General features: G+C 44.1%; 1 protein-coding gene across 4 annotated transcripts in view; it reads right to left on the minus strand.

Annotated features, from left to right (window-relative positions):
* The window catches only part of bcar1 (BCAR1 scaffold protein, Cas family member), a 269,881-nt gene that overhangs the window by 5,056 nt on the left and 252,526 nt on the right, over nucleotides 1-12,299 (minus strand). For 3 of the 4 annotated variants that reach the window (XM_068049503.1, XM_068049502.1, XM_068049501.1), the window contains exons 4-5: nucleotides 11,432-11,554; nucleotides 7,423-8,685 (exon numbers count right to left, since the gene is read on the minus strand). In XM_068049503.1, the coding sequence (XP_067905604.1) occupies nucleotides 7,423-8,685; nucleotides 11,432-11,554 (1,386 nt within the window). The remainder of the gene's footprint in view (nucleotides 1-7,422; nucleotides 8,686-11,431; nucleotides 11,555-12,299) is intronic. The other variant, XM_068049504.1, reaches the window with a different exon arrangement.

Below are 12,299 nucleotides of genomic sequence, written 5' to 3' on the forward strand. Positions count from 1 at the left end.
CTTACAGTAGCAATCAATATCCAATATAAACTACCAATGTTAATTAACCCAAAAACATTGATAATTGTGCCAATTGACATCTTTATGCAGCGAGTGGTTAGGATCTGGAATGCACTGCCTGAGAATGTGGTGGAGGCAGGTTCAATCGTCGCTTTCAAAAGGGAATTGGATAATTATCCAAAGAGAAAAGTTTGCAGGGCTACGGGGAAAAGGCAGAGGAGTGGAACTAGCTGAGCAGCTCTTCTACAGAGCCAGCATGGACACAAAGGGCCAAATTTTTTTTTATATTCATTTGTGGGATGTGGGCATCGCTGGCTAGGCCAGCATTTATTGCCCAACCCTAACTGCCCTTGGGAAGGTGGTGAGCTGCCGTCCTGAACCGCTGCAGTCTTTGGGATGTAGGTACTCCAATGGTGCTGTTGGGAAGGGAGTTCCAGGATTTTGACCCAGTGACAGTGAAGGAACGGTGATACAGTTCCAAGTCAGGATAGTGTGTGGCTTGGAGGGGAACTTGCAGGTGGTGGTGTTCCCATGCATCTGCTGCTCTTGTCCTTCTAGGTGGTAGAAGTCACTAGTTTCGAAGGTGCTGTCGAAGGAGTCCTGGTGAGTTGCTGCAGTGCATCTTCTAGATGGTACACACTGCTGCCACTGTATATCGGTGGTAGAGGGAGTGAATGAAGGTGGTGGATGGGGTGCCAAACAAATGGGCTGCTTTGTCCTGGATGGTGTCGAGCTTCTCGAGTGTTGTTGGAGCTGCACCCATCCAGGCAAGTGGAGAGCATTCCATCACACTCCTGACTTGTGCCTTGTAGATAGTGGACAAGCATTGGGGAGACAGAAGGAGGGTTACTCTCCGCAGAATTCCCAGCCTCTGACCTGCTCTTGTAGCCACAGCATTTATGAGGCTAGTCCAATTTGGTTTCTGGTCAATGGTGACCCCCAGGATGTTGATAGTGTGGGATTCAGCGATGGTAATGCCATTGAATGTCAAGGGGAGATGGTTAGATTTTCTCTTATTTGAGGTGGTCATTGCCTGGCACTTGTGTGGCACGAATGTTACTTGCCACTTATCAGCCCAAGCCTGGATGTTGTCCAGGTCTTGCTGCATATGGACATGGGCGGCTTCAGTATCTGAGGAGTTGCGAACGGTGCTGAACATTGTGTAATCATCAGCAAACATCCTCACTTCTGACCTTATGATGGAGGGAAGGTCATTAATGAAGCAGCTGAAGATGGTTGTGCCTAGGACACTGCCCTGAGGAGCTCCTGCAGTGATGTCCTGCGACTGAGATGATTGACCTCCAACAGCCACAACCATCTTCCTTTGTGCTAGATGTGACTGCAATCAGTGTAGAGTATTCGCCCTGATTCCCATTGACTCCAGTTTTGCTAGGCCTCCTTGATGCCATACTCGGTCAAATGCTGCCTTGATGTCAAGGGTAGTAACTCCCACCTCACCTCTGGAGTTCAGCTCTTTTGTCCATGTTTGAACCAAGAGTGTAATGAGGTCAGGAGCCGAGTGGCCCTGGTGGAACCCAAACTGAGCGTCAGTGAGAAGGTTATTGCTGAGCAAGTGCTGCTTGACAACATTGTCAATGACCCTTTCCATCATGTTGCTGATGATCAAGAGTAGACTAATAGGGCTGTAATTGGCCGGGTTAGATTTGTCCTGCTTTTTGTGCACAGGATATCCCTGGGCAACTTGCTACGTTGTCGGGTAGGTGCCAGTGTTGTAGCTGTTCTGGAACACCATGGCTAGGAGCGCAGCTAGTTCTGAAGCACAAGTCTTAAGTACTATTGCGGGGATGGTGTCAGCTCCCATAGCCTTTGCAGTATCCAGTGCCTTCAGCTGTTCCTTGATATTACGCAGAGTGAATCGAATTGGCTGAAGACTGGCCCCAGCATCACAGATGCCAGTCTTCAGACAATCCAATTCACTCCACGTGATATCAAGAAATGGTTGAAGGCACTGGATACTGCAAAGGCTATGGATCCTGACAACATCCTAGCAGTAGCACTGAAGACTTGTACTGCAGAACTAGGCACAGTCCTAGCCAAGCTGTTCCAGTCAGCTACAAAACTGGCATATACCCGACAATGTGGAAAATTGCCCAGGTATGTCCTGTCCACAAAACGCAGGACCAATCCAATTCAGCCAATTATCGCCCCCTCAGTCTACTCGTGATCATCAGCAAAGTGATGGAAGGTGTCATTGACAGTGCTATAAAGCTGCACTTACACAGCAATAACCTGCTCACTAATGCTCAGTTTGGGTTCCGCCAGGGCCACTCGGCTCCTGACCTCATTACAGTATTGGTTCAAACATGGACAAAAGAGCTGAAATCAAGAGGTGAGGTGAGAATTACTGTCGTTGACATCAAAGCAGCATTAGATCGAGTATGGCATCAGGACATCCTAGCCAAATTGAAGTCAATGGGTTGGGGTAAAACTCTCCACCAATTGGAGTCATATCTAGAACAAAGGAAGATGGTTGTGGTTTTTGGAGGTCAATCATTGCAGCCCCAGGACATTGCTGCAGGAGTTCCTCAGGGTAGTGTCCTAAGCCCAACCATCTTCAGCTGCTTCATCAATGATTTTCCCTCCATAAGGTTAGAAGTGGGGATGTTCGCTGATGATTGCACAATGTTCACCACCATTCATGACTCCTCAGATACTGAAGCAGCCCGTGTCCATATGTAGCAAGATCTGGACAACACCCAGGCTTGGGCTGATAGTGCAAGTAACATTCGCACCACACAAGTGTCAGGCAATGACCATCTCCAACAAGAGAGAATCTAACCATCTCCCCTTGACATTCAAGGACATTACCATTGCTGAATCCCACATTATCAACATCCTGGGTGTTACCATTGACCAGAAACTGGACTGGACCAGCCACATAAATACTGTGGCTGCAAGAGCAGGTCAGAGACTTGGAATTCTGCGGCGAGTAACCCACCTCCTGACTTCCCAAAACTTGTCCACCACCTACAAGGCACAAGTCAGGAGTGTGATGGAATACTCTCCACTTGCTTGGATGACTGTGGCTCCAACAACACTCTGGAAGCTCAAAACCATCCAAGACAAAGCAGCCCACTTGATTGGCACCCCATTCACCACCTTCAACATTCACTCCCTCCACCACTGACGTACAGTGGCAGCAGTGTGTACCATCTACAAGGCGCACTGCAGCAACTCACCAAGTCTCCTTTGGCCTTCCAAACCTGTGGCCTCTACCACCTAGAAGGACAAGGACAGCAAATGCATGGGAACACCACCACCTGCAAGTTCCCCTCCAAGTCACACACCATCCTGACTTGGAACTATATCGCCGTTCCTTCACTGTCGCTGGGTCAAAATTCTGGAACTCCCTTAACAGCACTGTGGGTGTATCTACACCAGATGGAAGGCAGCGGTTCAATTTGGCAGCTCACCACCATCTTCTCAAGGCAAATTAGGGATGGGTAATAAATGCTGGCCTTGCCAGCAACGTCCACATCCCACAAGCAACCAGAAAGAAGAGTGCAGACTGTGAGTATGGCAGACACCAAGGCCATGAAGACCAAAAATAAAATGTCACCTTTTTGCTTTAAGACTGACCGACAAATCCCTCTGGGCTGAAGTGGATGAATTTCTAACCTGTTTTCAGGCCCAAGGCTTTGTCGGGGTTTATTGAGCCTCGGCTACTGATATGGACAGGTTCAGGTCAGGTAGTGCATTACACTTTCTGCCTGACTTTCATCCAGGCGGAGGAGGAGAGGAAAATCTGCCCCATCCTATACATTATTGGGAAATGCTGATTTCTTATTTGCTATAGCAGCAAATGCACCACAAGATGGTGCTGTAAGACCATGCCACCTCCAAACCTCAGCACAGGAAACATTTTAATGACATTTGATTACAACACAAGGACGGACTTTCACACTGAGATGTTATTTTCTTCCCTGATAGATAATGCACATCATCGATTATCTGTCCTTAGATCCAAAAGAAGTGATCAACTGCTGAATAGTAATAACTTGTTCATATTTTAGTATTTGTTAAGAGCAATAAAGAATTCCAGAACAGCACCAACTATTTTTCTTTTTGAGAAAGCCTGGTACATGTGAACATTAATGCTGTTTTCTTTCAATTACCCATGGATAACAAAAGAGATTTTCTTTTTAACAGCAGGATAATATTTGATTTTCGTCACTTGTGCCTAGCTCACACAATATGCTCACCACTGACACTAAAAATGACTAAAAATGTCAGATTCAAACTGATGGCCATAATTTAAATTAAAAACACAAAAGAGAAATAAATTAATGTTTCTTATTTTGTTGTTAAATCTGAAGTTGCCTCATATTTATTCCAAAGAATTCAATGTTTCTAGCAATTTCACAGTGAGGATGAATTTTGTGTAATGTAAAAATGTGCCTAACTTTCATCTTGTGCAAACTAAGTGCGAGCCTCTATCGCCCCAAGGCTCAATGTCTCAAATAGTCTCCTCACTTCCGCTCTCCCGAATTACACAATGCCATGGCCCATTTCCTCGCCCATGCAAAGCACTTTACTCCCATATTTCCCAGCCTTGTCAAGCTTCAATGGCTCCCTGTGTCATACTGTATTGATTTTACATCCTTGCTCTCAATTTCAAAAGCACTCTATGGCCTTGTCCTACTTACCTCAACAATCTCCTCCAGCTATTTGTACCCTCTACCATGCCCTTGCTCTCTCTGCATCACCACTGCCAGCCACTAAGTACATCCCCCACCAGCACCACTCTGAAATTCCCTTCCTAAACTCCACTCCGCCACCATCACCGCCCCCCAACTACTTGGCCCCTTCACGTCCTTCAAAAACTTTCTAGAAACTCTTCTCTTCCACTGTGCATTCTGCCCAATTCCTCTGTTACATTCAGAAAATGCTAGGAATACTCAGGAGGTCAGTCAGCTTCAGTGAAGAGAACAGGCAAGTTAGAGTTTCAGGCGCAGACCCTTCATGAGAACTGGTCAGCAGTGACATCAGTTATGAAGATGGGCTCCCAGTAGAAACGCTAACTTGTCTGATTTCTCCACAGCTGCTGACTGACCTGTTGATGCTTCCAGCAGTTTTTGCTTCAGGTTTTCAGCATTTTTGCAGGGTCTTCCTTTCTTGCTTTTTCTGTAAATGAGTGGCACTATCATTCTTGTTAAGTGTCAGCACTGCCTTAACTCCTGTGGTTTAAATCACCTCACGAGCTCTGTTCCTTTGTGGTTCTGGTTGGTTTCCTTTCATCAGATCAAAACTTTCTAGGCTAGATTTTCCAACTGGTGTTACTTTTATAAACGAGTTACTACTGTCCTTAAAATAAGGCTCTTCTTTAAATTTAAGCTACAATAGCAAAGTCATTCCCAGCAAGTTATCATGAGCATTTGTGGAGATCATCACCCAGAAAATTTCTCTTCAATACATATTGTAATTGATTCACTACCTCACTGAATAGCAATGATGACTACGTATGTGAGAGTGCATTAATGAAAATGAATCACCTTTCCCTGCTATTGTATTTGGTCCTTAAACTGCATAAAAGATTCATCAATCACGGCTCGTCGATGAGGTGATTAATCAATTACATAATAGCAGACCCTACTGCACAAAGTCGGGTCAACAATCAAGATTTGAAATTTAAATTTGCAAGAATATAGGTTGAATAGCCGCTGAAAATCTCTGGGTGCTAAAACACAGCAAAAGGTGGAGTGAGCTGTTTATTATTAAATTTCATTGCCTTTAATAAACTCACATCCAAAGGGAATTTGTAAAGGAAGTCACTCCAAAGGAAGGGAAGACTGAGTTTTTGAGATCCTGGGAAATAACGAGTAAACGTAGGAGACCATGCAATGAGTCCAGATATCAACATAGTGGGACGTGGAGAATTGAAAGTTCCCTAGAGTTTAGGGGAACAAGCTAAAAAAAAAAGGAGCCAGCGCCATTACTTTGTTGATTAAAAATCAAGAGATCAGAAAGATTACAATGGAGAGAAAGATCGAGGCAAGTGGGGAAGTGCTCATCAGTCAACAGCCTTTCCTTGTACCCCATTCAGTAGGGTGAGAGAGATGCTAGGAGTCTCTTGTTTAGTACCTTTTACTAAACTAACCTATGAGTTGAAATCCATAGGCTCTTGGTGTGATGGACAGTAGGTCTTTTCATGAGCTGAGATGACCTCACCCAATGAAGGGGCCCTGTGATCCTGAAAGCTTGTGGATTAGAACTCCAGTTAGTCCAATAAAAAATAAACACTTCTTACTACGTCTTGATTTACGAGGGCCAATGCCACTGTAATAAATCTTTTATACTGCATTATTTTAAAAATAGTTAAATGATGAACCAAAGTGATCTTCAAACACATTACGTGACCTAGAACTTAGTGCTACACAAAGATTAGTAAATTGAGCTTTCTTTCTAAAGTGTACTGTACGTGTCCTCGATTCATGTTCTACTAACACTCTCACTCCTGCTGCTGCATATAGGTACTCAGCCACACTCAATTCAGAAGGTCCCAAAAGCAACTCTTCCCCTTTGGGACCTGAGAGCAGTTGGGCAGCATTCAGACTGTCTTAAAGGTGTAAGAATATATCATTGGTACCAACTCAACCTACACTAACAACCACTTCACAATGTATGACGGGAAGGAAAAATTATGGTAGGGCTTCCAAACTTATGAAAATCAATAGCTTCTGTCTAGAACAGCGCTATATAAATAAACACAACAATTTGAAAAAGAAGCGGAAAATAGAGGACCAAAGCTACTTAAATCTTAGAGAATTAGACCATTCCCTTTCAGATGCTTCTTCTGATCTTTGTTGTCAGATTTATTTTTGGTCTGTATATTTTCCATGTATCAGCAGTATCTTTCTATTTCTCCTCTCTCCAGAGGGCACTGACTCTTTGCTAGGGTACAGTACCAAAGACCCTGGTCATCTCCAATACCCTCGTCCATCTTGGGTGTTATTCATGTGCGAGTTGCCCTGCTGAATGGGGTACAAGGAAAGGCTGTTGACTGATGGGCACTTCTCCGTTTGACTCGACTGCCCAATCCCTCTCTCCAGTGTAATCTTTCTGTTCGCTCGCTTTTTATCAACAAAGTAATGGTCATGGCTCCCTTTTTTTTTAAAAGCTTGTTCCCCTAAACTCCAGGTACCTTCCGTTTCCCTATGTCCCACTATGTTGATATCTGGACCCATCACATGGTCTCCTACTTTTAATACCAGCAGGCTATTCTGCCACTGCAGCATCACAGCTGAAGTCAATCATGCCCTCGTCTGACCCTGCACACAAGTACATTCCAGCAGGTGTTAGCCTATTAGCCTAAACAATTAATTTTCTTTTGAATTAACTCAATAGTATGCACGGCCGTACCAATACAAAATGATCAGATTTGAACCTTGGATGAACACAAACCTGTAAATGAACATAGTCATAGTCCTCCATCCACCCACTGCCATTGTTTTCATACTGGGTGTCTGGTGACTCTTCGGCTGTATATCTTGGTGGGGATGGTAGAGGCCTTGCCTGTATATTGGCCTTGTCTGATAGTCCTGTTTGATAGTTTGATATGTTGTTGTTATTTGTTGAGTGGCTGACACTCTCAAGGCCAGCTGGGGGCACAGTAGATTTGTTATCGCCCTGTTGTGACTTTGTCCGTTTGAAGAGCAATGAAGCATTGCCATGAAGGAAAGAGGCAAGCTGTTTTGTATCATCAGGGATACCCCGTGAGTACATCACAAATCGGTCAAGATCATCGGCTGAACTTTGCTTGCTCATGATTAAAACATTTAGTGCCCAGTTACAGTTGTCCAATGCCTGACTATGCTTGAGTAGAAGCTGGTAGACATCTTCCATTTTTTGCACCTGCTTGCTCAGCTTCGTGTACAAAGTGCGGTCAGTCGCTTGTGTGGAGTTTGCAACAGCTCCGCGTGCAAACTCCAGAAGCTCTTTCACAGAATTCTTTACTCTTTCGACCCCCGTCTTGATGTTCTGCACATTGGCCTCCATGTGCTCACGATTCCTCCAGCTGGTGATGATGAAGGACATTAGATAGGAAATGGAACTCTCCACGTTTTGTTGATGTTTTGCCAGTATCTCCATTGCTACTTCTAGGTCCAAGTTGAGCTCCTTACTGCTTGGCTTGGGCAAGACAGTTGAAGATTCTTTAACAGGAATGACATCAAGCGAAGATGTAGAAATGTTGCTCCTTGTGCTGCCCGTGCTGGAAGCAGAAAGTCTCTTGAAGTTGTTGGTAATTTCTTCTGTTGTGGCATCTCTGCACACCTGAGGAGGCACGTCATAAATATAATCCCCCTCCGGTTCCTCATTCAGGAGGACCTTCCCACCAGAGGCTGGAACACCGAGATCCCGTGGGAAATCATACACATCCTGTATAGACGTCTGATATCCTCCAAGTACCTTCTGGCTTGGAGGAATATCATAGATTTCCTGGCTGAAGGATGTGTCTGAAAGTTTCCCTGCTGGTGGGGGTACATCGTACACATCATCAACTGGATAGTTGTCATGTGCTGCAGGGGTTTGAGGTGGAATGGTATATCTCATGGAATCTGTACCCTTCGTTGTTCTGTGAGAGAATGATGGTGGAACGTCATATGTATCTTCAGAGACTGATCCAACTGGAACATCCTTAGTTACAGATGGAGGAATATCATAAACCTGTATTTAAAAAAAAAAAACAATCTTTAAAGGAAGTACTGAGCTATATTTTCCAAAGTTCAGAATTGATTTCAGCAACACATGAACAATGTTAAGTGCTCTGGGGCCAAGTTTCTGGGGTCCCTCCTTCCACACTGGCAGGCCAGTGAGGTTGGACTTCTGCCCAGCACTCTGCCCTGGGGTCATTCAAAGGTCAGGACAGGTGGCCCATTCCTGTCGAGGAACCAGCCTGAACTGCGCTCTGCAAATTCATAGCCTTGTTCAGCCTCACCTACAGGTCAAGCCAGAGTCCTTTGCCAGGCCAAAGAGTAATCAAAACATTATTTTCAAATTTTAGTCAAGGAGAAGTAGGAATCTTAATTTGAAGTTCCCTTTCTGAGGGTATCTTTTGGGGGTCTTGGGGCAGCCAATAATACAACCCATATCTGCTCTCGGCAGATGTATCCTCCACTTGTCCTGATCGGGTAGCATTATGAGTGAATTTCCGGGATTGTCCTGCACACTCTCAGCCACGTCCCCAAAGCTGACTGTGGACACCCCCACCCCACTCCAACAACCAATCAGGATTTCTAATAGTATCTACATAAAGTGGAATTCCAGTGGCTCTGGTTTCCACCCCAAATTCCTGTTGCTCACCCCATCACCCCAGTGGCTGATCTGTCCGGAGTGCCCCATCTTCCCCCACCCACCTCTGCCTCCATCCCCCCCACCCCCAGCACCATCACAGGAATTTCAGGCCTCGTGTCTCTCCGATTGCAAGTTCACGCATAATATAAAAATGTAACTTTCACCTGTGGAGAATTTACCTTCAGATTAAACATCAGAAAAAATCCTTCCTGCAGCAGTTAAATTAACTGATTTGAATAACCATCTATAAATGTAACCCTTATAAGACTGCACTGGCATTGTTCTATAGAGTGATAGGTCACAGGTTCATGCCCACAATGGCACCTTCCCAACTCAAACAATGCTTCAAATGGAGGCTTGGCATTTTCCAATGGGCAAGGGAATGAGAAAGATTCACCCTCAGCCATTTCAGCGGTCACCTCAAATGCTGTTAAAATAGAGGGCTGGGCCACAGGCTTCAAACCCCTCCCTTCATCTGGGGCATGGCACATGGCCAAGGGAGACCTGAAGGCAGGGATCATTTTTTTCTCCTCCCCATTCATTTCACCTTCATTAGATATTTTCACCAAACCAAAAAGAAAATTCCAGCACAAAATGGTATGTCAGGTTTTGGGATGTTTGGTCGTGGTAGGATTTTGCTGTATTTCATATTAAAATGATAGGTTATATTAAGTATGCAAATAGGTTAAATCCACTTCACTCAGCTTCTGGGACATGTGGATTTAGACAAACCAGCTGGTGAAGTGGTTTTTCAACATATCACTTCAACTTCAGACAATGGGCATTCACGTAAACATCTCAGTAAACATCCATACCTATTTGATTGAAGACAACAAGGGGTAGTTGCAAGGAATTCTCACATAGGAAGCTGGTAGCCTGTTAATTGGCAGCTCAGCTGTCCAACCCCCAGACACAGGAATCCAGCAGAGGGTCAGAGGTCAAGCCCTTGGCCTCCTGTCCAGCCAGGAAACAAAAGGACAAAAAGCTCACAGTCTGGGAGAACTAGTAAGCCAGACCTACAGAGAGAATGTGCTCTAATTTAATTTTGGGACCAACCAGTTTCAGAGAATTCTCTGACCAGAGTGCATTTATCTCGCTCATAGGGACAGTGCAGTGTCCTCAGTTATTCTCTATGTTGCAAAAAGTGCTGTTAAAGCAAAGGACTGGGTCACAGGCTTGAAGTGAGGTGAAGTTTGCTACAAATGTTCATTTACTAATTGTAAAACAAAGCAACTTTATAATTTATATTTGTTGTCGTCTCACTAAAGTGTTGATCAGTATTCCTTTAGGAAGCTGGAAAAGGGCACATGGTGGTACATGCAAGATGAGAATGTCCTGCTCCCATAACAAGGGGCTCACTGTTACATCTTCCTGGGTCACACTATCATATGATTAAACGTTAGGCAGCAAAATTAAAGTGATCATAAAGGATGTAGGGTCCACTTACAGGAAAGTTTAACAATGTTGAAACCAAGGGAACATCTTGTACAGACTCAAAATTTGAAACAGTATCATGCAATAAAAAAATTACAGCACATAACTGAGTCCAGGGCACTGTGGGACAGAAAACTGTTTGGATAAATGAGAGTTCATTTAACTGGAATGAATTACATTGAGGAAGGGTCAGTAATCTAGAAAAGATAGTTGCTCCAAATACCAGAAGTGACATAAGTGGAAGCATAACGTGCCAACTCATTTGAGTAAAAAGATGTAAAATGCTTTGTAGCCTCTTCCCTTCCTAATTTTCTTTGTTAGGATGCCTCTCAACAATGCTTTCCCCCCAAATCAACTCCCCAATAGAAATTTGAGACATGGAAACAGGTAAGTTGGCCTAACTAGCTTGCGTTGTGTTTACCCTCCTCCCCTTCTGTGTCTGTAGGAATCTTGGATTGTAAAGTCCACAGATGTCTTCATAAACATCATCAATGTTGTTCCTTGAGTAATCTGGAAGGAGTAACCCACCTGCAAGGAAACCCCACACTCTGCCCTGGTTTTCCCTTCCTCCCCTGGACAAGTCAGACCAGCGGATAAATAATTCAAGCCACAGTCTCGCAATGAACCACCACTGCAGTCACTGGTCATCTTGAACAGATGCTTCTGAAAAGAACTGGATACTCACTAATTGTTGAGCCTGGACCTGGTGCTGTAGATGCATTTCTACACTGGGGGGTACATCATAAATTTCCTGTGATCTATCTCTGTTGTTTGGACCCTTCATTGCCATGGGAGGAGTATCATAAACCTGATAGAAAGGAGCCAGGATTAAAATGTTGCTTTCCTGTCTTTAACCACTATTAATCCTGCACAACTCATGTTTGCATTTAAAAATGTTTCCCCACGATTTTTATCCGGAAAGAATCAGCAACCATTTCCTTTTACTTATCACAGTGGAACCAATAAATATATTCAAAAGCATCCATTATGACATTCCCCAGACATACAGCTTTGGCCTCATGCCCAATCTCCCATTGAAGCTGATGCAAATCTTTGAAGAATTGCACTTATTCAATACCCCCTCTGAATAACAAAATCCTGCTGACCTCGCTGTGCCTAATATATTTCCATGTTCTTTCCTTGCATGTTGTATTTTGTGACACTGTTGTATTTTGCACAGCACTTCACGGGAGATTCTAAACAATCACTATCATGAGAAAAGGCTTCTCTATTGAAAGGGGCACTGTCAACACAAAAATAAATGTTTTACAAGCAATTTTCTTTCCTTGGAAAAGCACAGCCATCCATCTTTGTTATCATGAAGGCATAACATTTCAGCATGACTTTATATTGGGGGCTGTCGTGATGAGCCAAATGGTTGATTCCTGTTTCTCTTGTCATCATGCTGTGTATGACAGTAAATGCAGAGGTTATGCCATTTATTTATAAGGACAAAGCTCCATTAATAGTTGGCAAACTAAGGATAATCTTTTCATTTACCTCATTGCTTTTTGTGGGAGCTTGCTGTGTGCAATTGGCTGCCATGTTTCCTG

This window comes from Heterodontus francisci, chromosome 17 (genome assembly GCF_036365525.1).
Source record: "Heterodontus francisci isolate sHetFra1 chromosome 17, sHetFra1.hap1, whole genome shotgun sequence".
Classification (NCBI taxonomy): Eukaryota; Metazoa; Chordata; class Chondrichthyes; order Heterodontiformes; family Heterodontidae; genus Heterodontus; species Heterodontus francisci.